Source organism: Misgurnus anguillicaudatus, chromosome 8 (assembly GCF_027580225.2).
Source record: "Misgurnus anguillicaudatus chromosome 8, ASM2758022v2, whole genome shotgun sequence".
Classification (NCBI taxonomy): domain Eukaryota; kingdom Metazoa; phylum Chordata; class Actinopteri; order Cypriniformes; family Cobitidae; genus Misgurnus; species Misgurnus anguillicaudatus.
The window spans coordinates 25,271,031-25,290,154 of record NC_073344.2 but is presented as its reverse complement, the minus strand read 5'-3'; the positions used below and the strand labels follow the sequence as shown (position 1 = coordinate 25,290,154).

Sequence of the window (19,124 nt, the reverse complement as noted above, 5' to 3'; positions counted from 1 at the left end):
GAGAGAGAGAGAGAGAGAGAGAGAGAGAGAGAGAGAGAGAGAGAGAGAGACGCAACTGGGCAAACAGATAAACACGTCACCATCACTATTCAAACCAGTGCTGAATCTCTGTAAACACTGGGATGTATCCATGACAACTCCCATATAATAACACACTAACCAGTGTTTACTTTGCACTTTACTTTTCAGAGTTAAGTTGTACTGTGTTTTTTATTTTTACGATTAAAATCTGCCATTAGGTTAATCTACTGTAATAACACATGTCAAAAATATTTTACTGCAACATGCATATTATTTACAGTTTCAGGTACATAATCCAATTAACAGGTTTATTTAACTAACATGTTTACAGCGTGCTTAACCCTCTATAGGCGCGCGTACAATATCCCCCAAATATCGTCCCAGCATCACTGTACGCATTTCTTTATGGAGCCCGTGGACGGATGTGAAGGGAGCGCATGTAGAGAGACTCAACCCCCTTTTTCTTTCACTCGCTCTGTTGCTTTTTGTTTAGGTTAACAATAGAGTGAGTGAGTGAGAGAGAGAGAGAGAGAGAGAGAGAGAGAGAGAGAGAGAGAGAGAGAGAGAGAGAGAGAGAGAGAGAGAGAGAGAGAGAGAGAGAGAGAGAGAGAGAGAGAGAGGACCGAACAGAAGCGCGAGCTGCTCTCCATGCCTTCAGTCTAGCGGAACGGGCGATGGATGTGAGATTTTACCCGGCACCTCCTTCAAGCGTGGGCTCGTGTACTTTACCCACCGACACCAGCCTCTCCTCCCTGGACTATTACCACTGCAACAAGGTAATTTACTACACCGTGCTTCTTTACGCGTCAGCTTACTTTCCTAGATGAGCAACCTGCATCATTCATATTTGTGTAGTTTAATGCGTTGCAATATGCAGATGCTGCTTTATGTAGGATGCCAGTGGGTAGTGTTTTAGTTTTGAGTGTTGGATCTTGTGAAACCTTGGTCGTGCATCCCCGAACAGGACATCACATGGTGCTGATGGTGAAGGACAACAACTCGAAACTTAGTTCAGTGTTTTGGGAATGATGCACTTGCATCTCGTTGCTGTCGGCAGTGCCTCGAGATCATGGATTTAGTTAAATGTGACATTTCATCAGGTTGAGCACAGTTAAGTCTATCAAAACACACCGCAAACCTTTATTCCCGAGGGAAGATGGTGCGCGCTCTCGTACTATAAGAGCAGTGCAACAAAACGGACGCATGTATGTGTAAGAATTGTAACGCAGTCTTTTTCTTTTCTTTGTTTATACAACTGCATCCCTCTGTGACGTATTGACAATCCCACGTGTTAGGAGTAACGACCAATTCATTAATTCTGTTAGGCGCGTTAATTATTTATTAGTGAAACTCGCGATGTTGTTTTCTGGCAGTGCAATAAACGGGACTGCACGAGCAAGTGCTTTTGTGCTGTCGGCGGGCTGTCTGGAATTAAACCAAACGCTAATTAGTTAGTGGTTACAGTAGAGCAAACGACAGCGAGCAATGCATTTACCTACAACAATAACTATTAAACATAGGCTACACAATACGCATTTGTGGTTTGTGCAAAGTTGAAATGATGCTGCGGTTCGCTATAGTGGGACTACAATGTAACGGGTCGTTATGCGTGAGATACTGACTTAAAATACTGCTTGCATTAAGAAATACCGCCGCGATGCCGTCCAGAATAACATCATAACAATTAAAGACGCGGGTGCGATATTTCTAATAAAGTTTACGCGTCTGTCTAACAGTGTGATACTGTGAATTAAAATAGTAAGCCTGATGAAAATTTGAACCCTGATTGCTATGTTGAGATATTTATTGATGGTTTACTGTAAAATATTAAGTATTGGCTTGTGGTAGCTACTATTTTATTATGTTTGATTGTTTGTTTTTATGTTGTTTAGTTTATTTTATTCCATTACCAGCATACAGCAGTGAACAAATATTACGTGTTTGGTAACTATAATGCTTATTTGAGCACCATTGCTGTTTTAGGATCACAGCAAATCAATATAACTGAATATTTGCAGTAATTATATTATTAAACTCATATCATTATACTATAATCTCCAAGAACCAATTAGAGCTGAGAATTACAGATCCTCACAAAGCCGTTACTGTAAAACTCCTGTATATGTGCCACATCAGTGGCTAACTTTACATTCCTAAAATATAGATAATTTTTTTTAAACCCACAATCAAAAAGCAAAACATTTTGGTGAAGATCTGCTTTTGACATAGCTTTTAAAGTCAGCTATCCTGACAGCGAGTAACTCATAATTTGCTGATGGCTGTTTATAGAAGGTTGTCACAGAGTTAAGCTTGTGGCTCAGAGCATATGGAAAAGATCAGCCGGCAAATGGAGAGCAGAGTAATCCAAGCCAACTCCATACGTTGAAAAATGATCCTTTGCAAGTGGACATTATGAAACAAAATTTTAGGGGGAAAGCCTGTGCTCTCCTGCCACAATGGCCCTCTTTATGTGCCCCAGCCTTAATAATGCAGTATTCTCCAACATTCTTGAGAGGCCCCGATTGAAGGTCACGTATGGAGGTCTCGCATTAATATGTAACGTCTGAGAGTTCACGTAAAAACGCGTGGCGGTTTACAGTGGTACGGCGCGAACCGGAAATTGTTCAGAAAACTAGGCCATCCGTGATAAGTGAATATCATTTCCTGCTGCTAACATACAAACATGCTACATGCTTATGGCTTGAATTTGTCATACTAGAGGTAGACTGGAAGTCATTTATTTTCAATGTTCAGTACAACGGCTAAATGAATGAGTGAACGATATCGAAATACTTCATATTGTGTAACCATCCTTTTAGTTGACACATTACACCCAGTTCCTCCTCCCATCGCAGGAACCTTGGTTTAAGTGCTCAGGGATGTTTGATTTATTACCAGCTGAGCATTCATACTATCGGTTAACATCATGTATTATTAGATAACTAAACCACATGCTATTTTATCTCAGTAGCTCTTGTTTTTACAAAACAATAAAGTCCTTCATGTGGTGTTGCTTCCACACCTATAGATGTCAGTATATAGTCCAAGATCATGCCGAAATGAATAAGTCAGGCGAAACACAGAAATGCAATAGTGCACACTAAATACTAAAATAGTATATGAAACAGTATTCATTATGCAAAGATAAACTATTCGTTCAGTGAGTGATTTTCATCTTGACATTTTGCATTTGAAATTATGTGTAAAAATGTTTTCGATCAAATAATATGTCACAAAAATTGTCACACTGGAAATGTCAGGTTGAGCACAAAGCATTGTGGGATACATTACTGTATTTCATTGAGTGCGTTTACATGCACAGTCTTATGCCAATTATGCTTAAAAAACTGATAACGTGTGGGGTCATGTAAATGCATAAAACAGTTTTCTTTTATCGGGGAAAGCCCATAAACAGCTTATGCAAAAACAATCACAGGTAGTTTTTTACTCATTCACAGTTTCGCGTTGCATGCATTTCATGTTGCATGCATTTCACGTTGCATGCATTTTGCGTTGCATGTAAACACCTTAACCGGCTTTCTCGCAGTTTTGTTAATGTGCGCATGTCTCCACGTGTGATGTTTATCTTTAAGTAAGCGCAAAGTAACGCATAAAAGTCTGCGGTCGACTCAAGCATGAATATAACTCAAAAAAATTAAAGCTTATGTTACATTTACAGATTCTGCAGACATGAGAAGAGATACAACAGTATAGCTTAATACAGCTTTCCGTCTACTATTTGAATGACTATATGTACTATAGGCAATGACATCACGAGAAACCTGACAAATCTCCTAATCTCATGTAAGCGCTGTTTTCTGCATGGTTGGTTTATTGATTTGCATGTAAATGCATAAAAACAGGTTATAATAAGCAGATTTTTGATAGTTATCTGCTTATTTTGTGCATATAAACGCACTCAGTGTGCACATTGTGCCCGGTTTAGCTTTGCATGTTGCCTGATTCAGATATAGAAAACATGCATATAGTATAGTACTGCTTCAGACATAGTAAAATTGTATTTTTGCACATTTAAGACTGAAGATAAAGTATATGTTTTTCAGATGTTTGCCTTTTTTGTCTGCCTTTTAAAATACCTTGTAAAAATACAGTTTCCAAATTACGTTGGGTTTGAATAATATGAACCATGTGTTAGGGACAGATGCCTTGTGCAGTTCAGTTGTAAGTAGTTAGTCACTTCAGAATAGGGAACTAACTTTACAGCTGTCACAACCTGACAATCGATAATACATTAACCAATGCCATCATATTGGCCCGCAGCAGACCTGACACATCAAACGCAAGCGCTGTGCTACTCATTGGTGCTTTAGTTATTTAGCATGTAAGAGTTTTAATGGCGACATTTGAGAAATGTGCAGGATTAAGGCTTGTACGATCTTCTCTCATGTCTTCATGCAGAAGTTTCACTTGAGCTGTGACTCATTCTCACTTTAGCACACTAAGTCTGTATCTCTGGTTTTTCATGAGTGGGTGTATTGTTTGTTAAGCATACGCTCTGTGCATTTCTCTTCTAAAGGGCATCTCTTCATAAATGCATGTTTCACCCAGAGAATATTTGTCGAATGCATTACGGCTTGCGCATTGCCCTGGGCTCATTTACTGCGTTTAAAATTGAAGTTGGATAGGTTAAGAGAAGATGGACCTCTTTCCCGTCTTTTTCAACATTTCTGTATTAAAAGAGTTTGCGTGCTCAACGTGACTCATATATGAGTTTTAAATTCAACCAAACCACTTTTGACTTTTAGATGAAGTAAATCTTTAGCGCTCCATGTCAAACAGAGTTTGATTTTCAATGCATGCCTGTTGATTTTCAAAATAATCCAAATGAATGACATGACGGATGCATGTACAGGTAGAAATTGTTGAATTAATATTTAAACAGAATGTCCAATCGTTTTCATGCGAAACGTAATATATTTTGACATATGCGGTTGCTTTAAGATAAAATTACTCGTGCGGCGATATGAGATTAGCAGTTGCAGTTATAGTTCAGAAGAATTGAGATGAGAAAGATTAGTAAAGATGTCCAGACATCCACAAGCCTATAAAACGAAATCTGACTTTCGTCTCTACATCAAAGAAAAAAGATACTTGAGGCATTAAGTGGCAGACACATAGTTTATCAGATCCCTGTAATTGTGGGGCTGTTACATATTACCAGTTATGAGACTGCAGAAAGGCTTGATTCATTTTTATAGAGAGTTTCGGCTTTAAACTTATGATTTAGTCTCTCTCTCTTTCTCTCTCTCTCTCTCTCTCTCATCACTGCTTAAACTGTCTAAAAATAACTTGGAGGCCTAGCAATTACTGGAAATGGGTGCAGAGTGGTACATGTACGAGTACAACTGTCTTTAGCTTAAATAATACTTTAAACTAAAATGCACCAGTGATGCATTCACAGTATATGGAGTGGAAATTAGAGATTTTCCAAGAAGAAAATTGCAGCTATTATTTTTGTGCACGCTGTGTTTATAAAATGGACAGACACATACACATCTTTTTGAATTACGTTTGTGTGTGCGCGCATGTGTATACGTGAAAATGATTTAATGCATGATGTCTTAAGGCCTGGTCTTTGGAGCATATGATTGGATAAGAACCAGCAGGTGTTGTTTAATTCAGCATGTACAGTCAGGATTTCCTTTAGCGTAAAAGTGATATATACAGGGGCGCAATGAACAGTTTCAAAGGGGGTATGCAAGACAGAATTTTGGGCCCCTTTCTTTAGAGGATTGTTTGATTTTCATACCATAATGTGTAGCTATATAAAATTACTCAGTTGAGTGCGTTTATTTAATTTTACAGGTCGCATTTGCACTAAAAATAAATGCATGAAGTAAAATAAAAAGATTTATTCGAAAAATGAATAGCCTACCATTTTAATCTGGTAAGGCAGAAAACATTCACGTGATTTTAAATAGATCACTAAAAGAAGAATAATGCATGGAGATGCATTTCTGAACTATGGAAATCTATGAAAGGTTCTTTGAAAGTCGCGGCAGTTGAGTTTTCTGTGCGGTTTTAGAAGCGACATGGGTACAATGATGTGTAGCCTATCGGTCATTCTTCATATTGATGATCTTCTAGTTCATTTAAAACTGTTCTTACGAACTGACTGTATTCGTCAGAAAAACACCAAATAACTTATATTGTCTTTATGTCGCTGTTATCTCTGAGTGTGGTGGTATGTGTTCCGTCCTCCGCTCATGACAAAAAGCGTGGCCGGCAAAATTAAAATTAATATTACGTTGATCTTTAAGAGTGTGCGCTTCGCCCGCACACGCCCTTCGCCAGTGACACAGAAATTGCAAAAAGCACAATCGGCTAAAGTTTTAAATATGACGTTGATTTTTAAAGTCAAAAACATGCCGCAATCAAATGTGCTGCTGATGAGCATGCAAATTTATTTCTGTGCACTGAAGGCTTTTTTTTAAAAGCGATTAAAGTGATATACCCCCTAATATGATTTTGCACATCCAACAACTATCATTACAAAGATAATACTGCATATTTTGGCATTTGGTAGTAGGCTATATTGCAGTAGTTAATATTTGTTATGTAATGAAATGCACGGTGTTCTTTTTAATGTTCTTTTTCTTTAATATTCACAACACTTATCAACAAAACATTGATTAAAATTAAGAGACAAACTATATTAAACGAAATTCATTTGAAGCAAACATTTGAAGCAAACAAAACTTAATTTAAAGTCGAAAATTATGTCTAATGACCGCCTCCATTTGTAACGTCATATTAGCATTCAATCCATTACAACGCCCAATATATGGCGTTTAAAATTAGAATCTTAATAATCGAATTAAATTAAAACAAAACATTAACAGCATTACAACAATATTTAAACACAACAATACTCAAACATAAATATAAAACAGACATTCTCAATTAGGATGCATGTTAAAAACAATCTGACATAGCGTTTAATAGCTGCACTAAGTTTACTATTTTGGGCAAAACCTCTGTTGCAAACCTGAATAAAAATGAATCACTTTCACTTTGAAAATGATGCGCTGTCACATTAAAACCAGCTCTTAGTCATTTACAATTTAACTCAATTATGGCTTAGACAATTCTCCTATTTCATGTTTATTTAGAAAATAATATGTTTAACTCCGCCTATTAAGTTATTGTCCGTCTTAGAAATGCAATAGTTGTCAGCACTCGCTATGCTAATATTTCCTTAAATAAAGCTCTTGCTGTCCTTTTGTATTAACACAAATATTTTTCATTTTCATGTAACATACAGTTTACGGATCAGCATGAACGCTTTTAGTGGCAGGTGAGATCTTACCTTGAAATGCCAAACTTTAGGGCTGTCGACTATTTGTGGTAACTTTGCATAGCAAACCTAACAAACTTATACCAAAAAAAAATGTTGTCTACTCACCCATATCCATATCTGCACAATAAATTTAAATACCACGAGAACAGCGAATTATTTAATTGGTTGTAGGTCTTGATTGCACGCTGTTTTTTTTAAAGTGTCTCAATTCACAGTAGTTTTATATTAATTTACTTTACATTTTACTACAGTGGTAATAATTAAACGTGTACAATAAAAAAAAAAAAAAACGGAAAAGTGATGACGGTGGGGCCCCCTAGCGGACTTATGGGCCCATATGCCTGGCATACTCTGAACCCCCCCTAACGGCGCCCCTGGATATATATATATATATTGTTTACCTAATGTCAAATATTAACCAGCAATATGCCACACATGTTCAGATTAGCACATTAGAGAAAACCAAAAATAAATTACAGTCCGTGCAATACGAAAAAGAACCAGTTTGCATAAAGCAAATGCAGATGGTAATTATTTTACAGTATACTGTGTGAAAATGGTCCTTTTCCCTTGACTCAACTATAATGGAGTTTCGTGATAAAATGAAATGTCAGCCCAGCTGAGCTGTGTTTTCTACACGACTGAGTTTATTTTGTGTAAAGAGACGTCCAGGGTCTAATGTACAGTAAACTCTAAATGCTTGAAATTTGCATATGCATAAATTTTTTGTTTGAGTTTGTGCTCCTGTATAACTCAGTGGTTGAGCAATGTGTTACCACTGCAAAAGGTCATAGATTCAAACCCAGGAAACACACATAAAACACACATACTGAATAAATGCATACATTGTAATGCAATGTAAGCATATATAGCTATATAGATCTACATATATATGTATATATATGTATATATATATTGATTTTATTTTAAAAATTTTATATATATATATATATATATATATATATATATATATATATATATATATATATTATTTTTAAAATAAAATCAATTGAAAGCTTTAGGTTAATAAAAATATAATTAAATATTAAATGCAAATAAAATATCTAAGATTGCACATCATCTTATGACATCAGGCAGATTATCTCAAAAGGTCAGATGCTGTTTTATTCTCAGATCCTGCTGGAGGACTCGGATCATCAGGTTTTGTTCATGCCAGCTTGAACACTGATGTCATAAGAGCATGCCAAATATATGATGATTGTCTCAGAGTTTGGACAGCGCATGTGTCAGGTCAAGGTGTAAAATTATGAAAGAGTTCAGATCTGTCTGATGTTGGTGTGACATATGTAATGAAATGAAGATGGAGTCATAGTGAGTCTCTTTACCTCCTGTATCACTTTAAAATGACCTTTTCAGATCCATTCAGCACTGAACGAGTCAGAACCAGAGAACTGAATCACAAGCTAGTGTGAGATATGAGAGTCTTTACAGTATAAAACTGCTTACCTGATAAATATTCATTACATTCACAATCTGTTGTTCACCATACGCTTCATTTTATTGTGAATTTAAAATCATTTCAGTAATTGTGTGTTATAACACTGTTATAACACTATAATACTGGGAAAAAAGTAAGAGACCACTGCAGTTTTGACTTTAATCATCATTTCTTGATGTACTGTGAGCATTTCAGTCCAGTATTTGTTGAATTTCAACAAAAGCAAACCTAGGGAGCGACATAAAGTCAACCAACAGCAAATGTAAAAAAAGAGAGCATGACAATACAACCCATTATCACGAAATTACCTACCTATAGTCACATAATTCCGTGAGTGTTTTCCGTGACACGTTTTTCCACCTTTTTGTGTGAACGTGTCACTGTCACGTATTTGTTACTCAACTGTTTTGTCCTATTTTTTTACCATTGTCGCTTCAGTTTAGGGTTAGAGTTACATAACACGACATCCTTACCTAAACAAACTCTAACCCTAATGCCAGGCGACAATGGTTTAAAAATCAAAAATGATAAAAATAAATAATGAAAATAAGGTATAAACCAATACTTAAAGTGATATCCTAACGCAGACACCAAATCTAACCCTAAACCGAAGCATCAATGGTTTGAAAATAGGACAAAACAGTTGAGTAACAAATACGTGACAGTGACACATTCACGCAAAAGGCGGAAAAACGTGTCACGGAATTATGTGACTATAGGTACGTAATTTCGTAATACAGGGTTGGACAAGACCCATGAAAGATGTTTTTCAAAAAATGCAGGGTTTTCTTTGCAGTATTGAAGATCTGAAAACACTGCGTCTTTTTTTAGTTATGTTGACCATGTTTTTCCCATTATACTTTTAAGTAAATAAATGCAAATAAAAACATCATTTTTATTAAGAATTTTTCAGAAATGTTGTCATCAGAAGTTTGACAGAATGAAACAAAAATATATAAATAGTAAATCTAGAAAACTGAAAGGGACGATTGAAATGTCTCATAATTTTTTCTGCGGCTGTATATCATTGTGGTAGTAACACTGTTTCAGTGATCTTGCTCTCCAGATTGGCCTTTAAAAAAATACGGTCACCCACTTAGAAAATGTAATACCGCTGAATGCTAATAATGGCTGTAAATGTATTTTCCTCCACACTGAAACAGCTGAGGATATTGGGTGACCATTTTGCTCTTTATCTTGTATTTTTTTCCCACCCTGAGATGAAAAAATTCTGCAGCGCGATCATATTCTCCAGCAGTAATGTAGTGAATGTTGCTGCAGTTTTGTGAAATGCTGTCAGTAGCTGTGGGGGTGCAGGCGCAGCAGCGCGCTAATTGGCCTTGGCAGAGAGAGAGAGAGAGAGAGAGAGAGAGAGAGAGAGAGCGAGAGAGAGAGAGAGATGGAGGTTGAATGCTCTGAATGGCTGCGTGCTGAATAGAAACTGACTAGTTGTGTAGCTGGTAAATAATAATGATGTCTGATCTGTAAATAGCTTGGGACACTGTCTGATATGACCAGCATTAAACTGACAAAAATATGTGATCGTAGGTGTTGAAAAGATCATCTCAGACATGTCCTGCTGTGGTTTGATACTTTAAAAAGTCAACATGAAATCAACCCTGTGTACTTTCCTGATGTATGTTACTGTTAATATATTTTAAAAAGGTGTTAAATGACTTACAGTATTAGTGAGCACTTTTACATTTCATTCCAAGAAATCAAGTAATGCTCAAATGAAATATAAAAAAAGCATACGATCAAAGTATAATGTCAGGGAGACCAATTCTTTCGGTCATACCAAAACATATTCAGACGTTAAAGAGCTGCTATAAAAAAACTGATCTGTGCTAGAGAAACAAATTCATAAGAATTGCATTTGTAAGACAATTTGGACAAAAGCTTTTGCTTAATAAATAAATGTAAATATGCACTAATCTGTATGTTATGTTTTCTTAAAGGGATAGTTCACCCAAAAATAAAAATTCTGTCATCATGTTTTTCTAAACAAAGTGTTTAGAAGATATTTTGATAAATGATGGTAAGCACCAACCCAGTATGACGAAATTATGTACCTATAGTCACGTAAATTTGTGATTTTTTTTCTGTGACACTGACACGTTTTTCCACCTTTTTGCGTGAACATGTCACACATTTCTGTTTACGTGTCACTGTCACGTATTTGTTACTCAACTGTTTTGTCCTATTTTCTTACCATTGTCGCTTCGGTTTAGGGTTAGATTTACATAAAACGACATCCTACCCAAACCCAACTCTAACCCTCATGCCAGGTGACAATGGTTTAACAATCATAAAATATAAAAAAAGGTATAAATCAATACTTAAAGTGACTTCCTAACGCAAACACCAAATCTAACCCTAAGCAGAAGCGTCAATGGTTTGAAAAGAGGACAAAACAGTGGAGTAACAAATACGTGACAGTGACACGTTCACAGAAATACGTGACACATTCACGCAAAAAGGCAGAAAATTTTACGCGACTATAGGTACATTTCATGATTCAGGGTTGTAAGACACTCATTGAATTTCATAATATAGTTTTCCTACTATGGAAGTCAATGGTTATAATCAGCTGTGTGCTTACCATCATTTATCAAAATATCTTCTTTTTCTTTTGTGTTTATCAGAAAAAATACATTCATAGAGATTTACAACATGAGGATGAAAACAATGACAGAATTTTAATTTTTGGGTTAACTATCCCTTTAAATGTAGAAATTAACAGCTATAAAAACTGCCAACATGATCTAACAAAGTTCTGTGGGATAGTCACGGAATTTTGTGCTCATTTTTCCGTGGCATTCTCACGGATCTCCGCATTTTTCCGTGGCCCTGCTACGGACTGTCTTTTTCCGTGGCATTCTCACGGATTGGTTACTCAACTGCTTCTTCCTATTTTCAAACCATTTTTGCTTCCGTTTAGGGTTAGATTTGGTGTTTGCGTTAGTATGTCACTTTAACTATTGGTTTATACTATTTTTTCTGATTTATTCTTTTATATTTTCTAAACTTTAAACAATTGTTGCCTGGCGTTAGGGTTAGAGTTGGGTTTGGGTAGGGATGTCATTTCATGTAAATCTAACCCTAAACCGAAGCGAAAATGGTAAGAAAATAGGACAAAACAGTTGAGTAACCAATCCGTGAGAATGCCACGGAAAAAGACAGTCCGTAGCAGGGCCACGGAAAAATGCGGAGATCCATGAGAATGCCACGGAAAAGTGAGCGCAAGATTACGTGACTATGCCACGGAAATGCGTGAGATCAGTATATGCATTCATCACAAAAACAGCCGTAAGGAGCACAGGTATATTTGTAGCAATACCCAACAATACATCGTATGTGTTAAAATTACTGATTCTTTGTGGCAAAAATCATTAGGATATAAAGTAAAGATCATGTGCAATGAAGATATTTTATACATTTCCTTTCGTAAATAGTTAAAAAAAAATGTATTCATAATTTGTGTTACAAAAAACTTTATCTGGACAACTTTAAAGACGATTTTCTCAATGTGTAGATTTTTTCAGATTTTCAAATAGTTGTATCTCAGCCAAAATATTGTCCTATTCTAACAAACCATACATCAAGCTTATTTATTCAACTTTCAAATGATGTATAAATCTTAATTTCCAAAAATTGATTCTTATGACTGGTTTTGTGGTCCAGGGTCACATATAACTAATAGTCGGCATTAGAGGTAAATTAAGCATCATTTCGAATGTGACCTTAAAGTGTTGAGACGAAAGTAAGACCAGGCTTAAAAATGACATTATATTGACTTTGATGAGAACCTGTCAGTTCTTGATGTGGGGCCTGTGTTTCCTACCCATCAGCACCTTACTAAAACAGCGGTATGCCATCCTGCTCGGGTCCACCTGGCCTCCCCCGTTCAGGATGTGGTGGGTTCAGCAGTAGCTGCACCCCCGTAACGCACGCGCACGTTGGCGACGTCGCATTTCGCCTGCATGAATATGGTGGGGGGTTGTAAGTTCGGCGAGCGCATGGGAACGTTATTGTTCAGGTGGTCCATAATGTCAGTCAGTGGTGATTTTAAGCCATCTATGTGTACGGTTTGGAGACCTGAAAATGACCAGATGTTAGCACACTCGGACCGTCACTTTGAGAGACAGACGTTTATTATTCTAGTCCGCTTGACGTAACTCAAACATTGTGAAGGGAAAAGGCACATGAGAACTATTACAATAAAATTTAGCTTTAGAATGTTGTTTCTTTCTGGTTTTAATGGACTGTAAAGTGCACGGATTGGAAATAAAAAAGTAACACTTTTAGCCTATTAATGTAACAAAAACATAATGAGTGAAATTAAATAAAACATAGCAGACTTGATTTTATTTTATTAGCTTGATAGCAAGATCATAATGGCACTGTAAAAAAACAGATCTATAAAAAAAAGAAAATGCATGTTCAGGCAGAAAGCGATTGTTTTATATCCCGTCATAAAATGGCTTCTTGTATGAGTTTGAAATAGGAAATATGTTTGTGGCAGCTAACCAAACAGGATGGCATCGCAGAGTTCGCACAGTTTCATCGTCACCCACGTGTGTGCGGTTTCCAGTTTTGCTCTGTTGGTTGGTTAAGAGAGGGTTTGAAGCCCTGATGCACATTTCTAATACATGTTGTGGATTGACTGATTTTAGACGTTGTGTCTGAATGATGCCGATCTGTGTGGATGTTGTTTTTATTGGTCAGATGGATACAGTTAATTTCCTGTGTGAACCCTCCAGACCACGGTTCGGGACCAGATGAGACGGATTTCGTTTCTTGTTTCATGTCAGCATACAATGATCATATCTGAAACACATTGTTCAACAATGACCATTTTATTATTCCAACGCAGCATTTTTATATTATACATTACATAGGGCTCTATATGATGGACGGTTAAAGGGGAGGAGCTAGAAAAAATCGACTTGATGTCATAACAGGTTATTATATATTGCTGAAAGATTACAGACGAGTATGGGCAGATTAATAATGCAGGGATGTGTATAAAGGAAGTAAATAAGGTCAGGTGTGATTTCATGTTAACCTTTGAACACATAATAAGTCTATTTTTGGGTCATTTCTTATTGACTAACCAGTCTTGGAGGTGATCTGCAGGCTGGCTGAGGGGTTTTTTAAAGGAAGTGTTACATAAATACAATGAAAGCGTTAGCTGATTATTTTTAGAGGACGCTACTGTGACCTTATTCATCTGCGGCTTTCAACAGAGACCCACAAAGTTTAGTGAAAGCATCTCAGCTCTAAAAACCTTTTTTATCTTATGAATGCAAAATGTTTTATGACTTCTGTAGCGTTTACGAACGCTGTGTTATATTGTGAACAGCCTGATAACGGCTCAGATACTGTAACTTTGATGTCACATCCTTTTGTATCTTATTAAGTCAAACAGGATATTCTAAGAGTTTTATCTTAATATCTGTGTATGTGTTGTTTACATAATACAATAACCACACCGTCTAAATAATATAAATATAAATGGAAACTAATGACGGCATGTTTTTTATTATTATTATTAGAATAACATGCACTGCAAATGTGCATTATGTATTTGCAATGAAGTAAATCGTGTACATTTCCGTGTTAACTCGAAAGGTTATGGTGTGGTTTTGTGCGAACATCTATTTTGGGAGTTTGCAGTGATCTTTTAACATAGCATGACCGTGTGAAATAGACACTCATCAAACTATTTGCTCAGGAAATAAGACGAGAGAGAGAGAGAGAGAGACGGTGCACGGGCAGGGCAACAAAAACACATTTGGTTGAAGTTTTACGAGCTATAAGCACAGGAAACTTTGACAAGGCCTGGAAGTGTGTGATATTGTTTCAGCCCTGATTATCCTCCGGTTTGACAGGGCGATGCGAAGGCCAATTCACCTGAGACCGCGAGTTCAGAACGAGCCGTGGATGAGAAGCTAAACACTGCGAATCTACCGCAGGTCTTGCAGAATGAACTAAACTGTGACCAACAATCTTATCCCTGTGAGATTTGAGGCACTACTCTTAAATATCTCTGCTTAATCTTGATTTTATGGTTGCGTCTTTATAAAGCATGATTGAGTCATTGTCATGAAAATAATGATGCAATATTGTCACATTTACTCCGCTAATTTATATTAAACCATTTTCACAGAAAATGCGTCCGGGATTTGGCCAAGATCGTTTGATTTTTGGTTCATTCACACTGCCAATAATTTTACGGAATCTGTGCATGCATTTATACAGTAAAGATCCCATAAAGACGTGATGTATTTAAAGTCCTGCACGTGGTAGATTTTTTCCACAGCGTCTGAAGTTTGATAATTATCCGTGATTTTTCTCTCGAGGGACCATGCGCATGCATTTTAGTTTATGATAAGATCGGCATTGGTTTCTGTCTCTTGCTCACACAGAATGCTTTCCGTAAATGTTACGGCAATGTTACTAGGACCTCTTCCCAGAACATTTTTACAGAAATTTCTGTGACCAAAGTGCCGTGTGAATGGGGTTTTACTGTCATGTGTCAAGACATTTCAAAACAGTTTGTAAATCTCAATAAATCAGGGTTCCCACGGGTCCTTGAAATCCTTGAAAGTTTGTGAACCTGGAGGGAAATAATTCAAGGCACTGGGAAGTTTTTGAAAATATACATACATAGATACAGGTCATTGAAAGTGCTTGAATCTATTTTATGAAATAAGTTTTCTGAAAAAAAAAATCCATATTATTCCCTGTGCAGTGTGTAGGATAATATAAAAATTATAGACTTTTAAGCACACGTACTAAACTGTTCGCTTTAAATGTTTATATCTTCTGTATGTGAATGTTGATTTATACCAAAATGCTTTTTTGCATAGTTGTGTTTGACACATGAAAACGTCTCGGTTACGTATGTAACTGTTGTTCCCTGAGAAGGGAATGAGACGCTGCGTCTCTCTTGCCATACTTCCTGCGTCCCTGTAACGTCGTCTTTGTTAATATTTCAGATAGCGATATACTTCCTGGCTCCCGCGTCACCCTGTCTTTGTCTTTAAGCCTCACCATTGATTGAATTTGATATACACATTCAGATGGAGACATCTCCAAAGTGTCACCGCAGTGATGCAGCGCAAGTTCCCTCAAAAGGGAACTGTAACATTGTATCTTAAAAGGTAACACGATGTAACCTTGCTCTCTCTTGAAATGTGTCCCCACATTTAGTCCTTGAATTTGAGGTTATTGGACCTGGAAAGTCCTTGAAAGGTCTTTGAATTTGAAGTTAACTAAGGTGTGGGAACCCTGATAAATTGTCATGAGATCAGATCTACAGCATGCAAAGTCTGAATTCATGAGAATCGAGCAGTTTGTAATGGTTATCTTCAGATTGAAAGTATCAGATTGTGTGTTAAACTGGAGGACATGAGATAAATAAACAGTCCAGGAGTACAGCGAGCGAACAGAAAGGAATGTAGCACAGCTGTATTGAGCGAGAGGTTGGACAAACACAAGCAGTTGTCTGAGGTTCGTCTTGAACAAACAGCGTTAAACCCGACGGCTTTAAAACAACCCTCGACTCTTCTTGAACACATGCGAGAAATACACATTCATGCACTGTGGACCCAAAAAGGTTTTCGACACCTACGAATGTCTGAATGTCAAGCCATGAGATACAAAAGACCAAAATGAGTGGCATTTATTTTCAAGACCATGCTGGCTCACTTTTTTATATATTTACTACTAGGACATTTTGGTTTGAAAAGTATAACATTAGTGTAAAGTAAATGTGCTGAGTTTACTCTGTTATACACCTGTGTGAACTTCATACATCACTAATAAATCTGACACTGACACACCAGTTCAGTAAAACTCATTGAAACTAAATTAAGTTATCTGTGAGAAAAGATCAGATGACACCGTCATTCATATTTTATTATTTAATGCAATTTTTAGCTCATTATCAGAATGAATATTAATAGATGTTTGTTCGGCCTGAAGTCAAGTCCTCCAGCAGATCTCCTCAAATTTGAGATCAAATGTAGAAAAAAACAATGTTCAAGCATCTTGTCCAGAGTGCACAGACGTGAAGGGCAGTTTTAGTTTATAAGTGAGTGGTACAGTAAGTGTGAACCATCACAGCACTAAATATTTCCACTGAAACTAACAGGAAGATATGTGCAGGGTTTAGCCGGAGAGTGTGATGTCTGTCAACCTCTGACCCCGTCAGCTTTACTTCAACATCTTATGGTAAAAAACCCACATTTTTACACTGTAAAACATTTTGCTGTAGTTATGCAGCTGTTTACAGTAACTTGCTGTAGATTTAAATTGATGTTATTTACTGACAACAAGTTAAATAAACATTTAACATGAACAAGTCTTTATCTTTACTAGGGATGGGACGGTATATGAAAATTTCATATCATGATTATAGTGACCAAAGTTATCACGGTTATCAGTAAAAAATAAATATATCTGTCTAGTAAGTTTACCGTGAATGAATACAATACATTATCCCTTAAATGTCTTCTTGTGCAGAAAACTATGTTGCATGTGCGCGCCTGCGTCAAACTGATTCTGGCTGGACAGGATTTACAGCGAGTTTTCAAAATCACGGTAATCAACACGGTTGTAATGATAATTAAATTTTAGACGATAATATTAACCTTCAGGAGATTTTACCGTGGTTAATCGTGAAACCGGTAATCGTCCCATCCCTAGTGCAAAGCATTCTGGGAACCAAAAATCCTCATCATTCTTTTTCTGTTTTTTGGTTCTCACACTTTGCATGAGGCTGTTATTGTGGTTTTATTCTGTAAAGATAAATGTTTAATATTTATTTATCTTTGAACAAACTATTGCCAGTAAATAACATAAATATAAATCTACAGTAAGTTACTGGCAAACAGCTGACAATAATACTGAGATTTTTTTAACACTTGATAATATTTTGAATGATGTTATTCGGGTTCAAAATGTTAGGAAAGGAAAATCCCAATTGAGATTTATTCTTCTAATATCTATACTTGTTTTGCCAGCAATTTATTTTAACAATAAAAATGACCTTGTGGTACATTTATTTTGCCAACATAAAATCGTTTGTCCTTGTAATATTTCATCAAAATCAAATAACTTGTGTAGAGAGAGACCCCTTCCATTGAGCTCCCTTCATCTTAGCATCCAACCTTCACATTATTGTGACACATGATATATCTCAGCAATTGTTACATTTGTGTCTTTATGATTCAGGATGAAATATCACAGGTAATGTGTGTGTTTGTGTGTGTGTGCACTGATGTGTTGTGTTGTTGTAGTTGAGATAATGTACTATCCCAAAGCAAACACCGAGATCTCCATTCCGGCACCTAATGTTTGACACAAAGACATAAAGTCTCTCTCTCTCTCTCTCTCTCTCTCTCTCTCTGTGTTTATGTGAGAGATTGGAGGGCCGTGTGGGTTGCACTTGGTAATCACATACACCATAAAGAAAATATGGCAGAGGAACTGACGTTTGTGTTTATCACAACGTCTCCATGTTGGAAAAGCAATTTGATTTTGTTTCCGTCATTCTGAGAAAGGTGGGAAGCATTTAGGAATGCTTTGAGAGCGTCACCGGAACGACAGACATTATGGATTTAATAAAGGGATCAATTTAATTAGCAACAAACAGGCACTGAATTTGTTGTACGTGTGTTTGGGTGACAGACAGTTTTATTGCTCAGATTTTGCTCTTTTATATTTCTGACTTCACTGTCGACTTTAGATTCTTTTGCAAACCTCAGCACAGTGTGAGAAATTGTTGAGACGTGAGATTTAGTAAAATTCTTCATTTGGTGAAACATCTGAGATGTTAAAGAGCTCCTGAGATTTTTTCTTTGGGGTAAAGTCGGCTTGTCATATGGCCTGAGGATAAAGAGAGCCCAGGGCTGGTAAACCCATGACTAGTTAATTGACTCAATCTGTGTGCGTTGGTGTATGTGTGTGTGCTTGATTTGTAATCATTTAGTTGCTTTAATTGACTGCAGATTTAGGCGGGACGTATAGCATGTACAGTATATTACTTCATTCTGTTTGAGGAAAATCCCCAGATTTTTATCACATTTTTCCTTTAGTCTTCTGGTCAGATTTCACTCAGATACGAAACTCCATGGCTGCTAGTTAGCATCAGTGTTTTACAATCAGACGGTAGGCAGGTTACTGTAACTGCAGGACTCTAGTAACTGTAGGCAGCGTGTTTGCAATTATTTCAAACCGCAGGGACTTACGGCATAAAAACCCCTTGCAGTTTCATTTCTTTGCAGCCATTTCATTTAGCAGCGTTTGCCTGAA

At 36.7% G+C, this 19,124-nt stretch overlaps 1 protein-coding gene across 6 annotated transcripts in view; it reads left to right on the top strand.

Moving 5' to 3' along the window:
• Nucleotides 1-444: 444 nt before the first annotated feature.
• Nucleotides 445-19,124, top strand: part of tox2 (TOX high mobility group box family member 2) — a 121,655-nt gene continuing 102,975 nt past the window's right edge. For 2 of the 6 annotated variants that reach the window (XM_055213684.2, XM_055213679.2), the window contains exon 1: nt 445-797. In XM_055213684.2, the coding sequence (XP_055069659.1) occupies nt 696-797 (102 nt within the window). In that variant the 5' untranslated portion in view covers nt 445-695. The remainder of the gene's footprint in view (nt 798-19,124) is intronic. The other 4 variants (XM_055213683.2, XM_055213678.2, XM_055213686.2 and 1 more) reach the window with 3 other exon arrangements.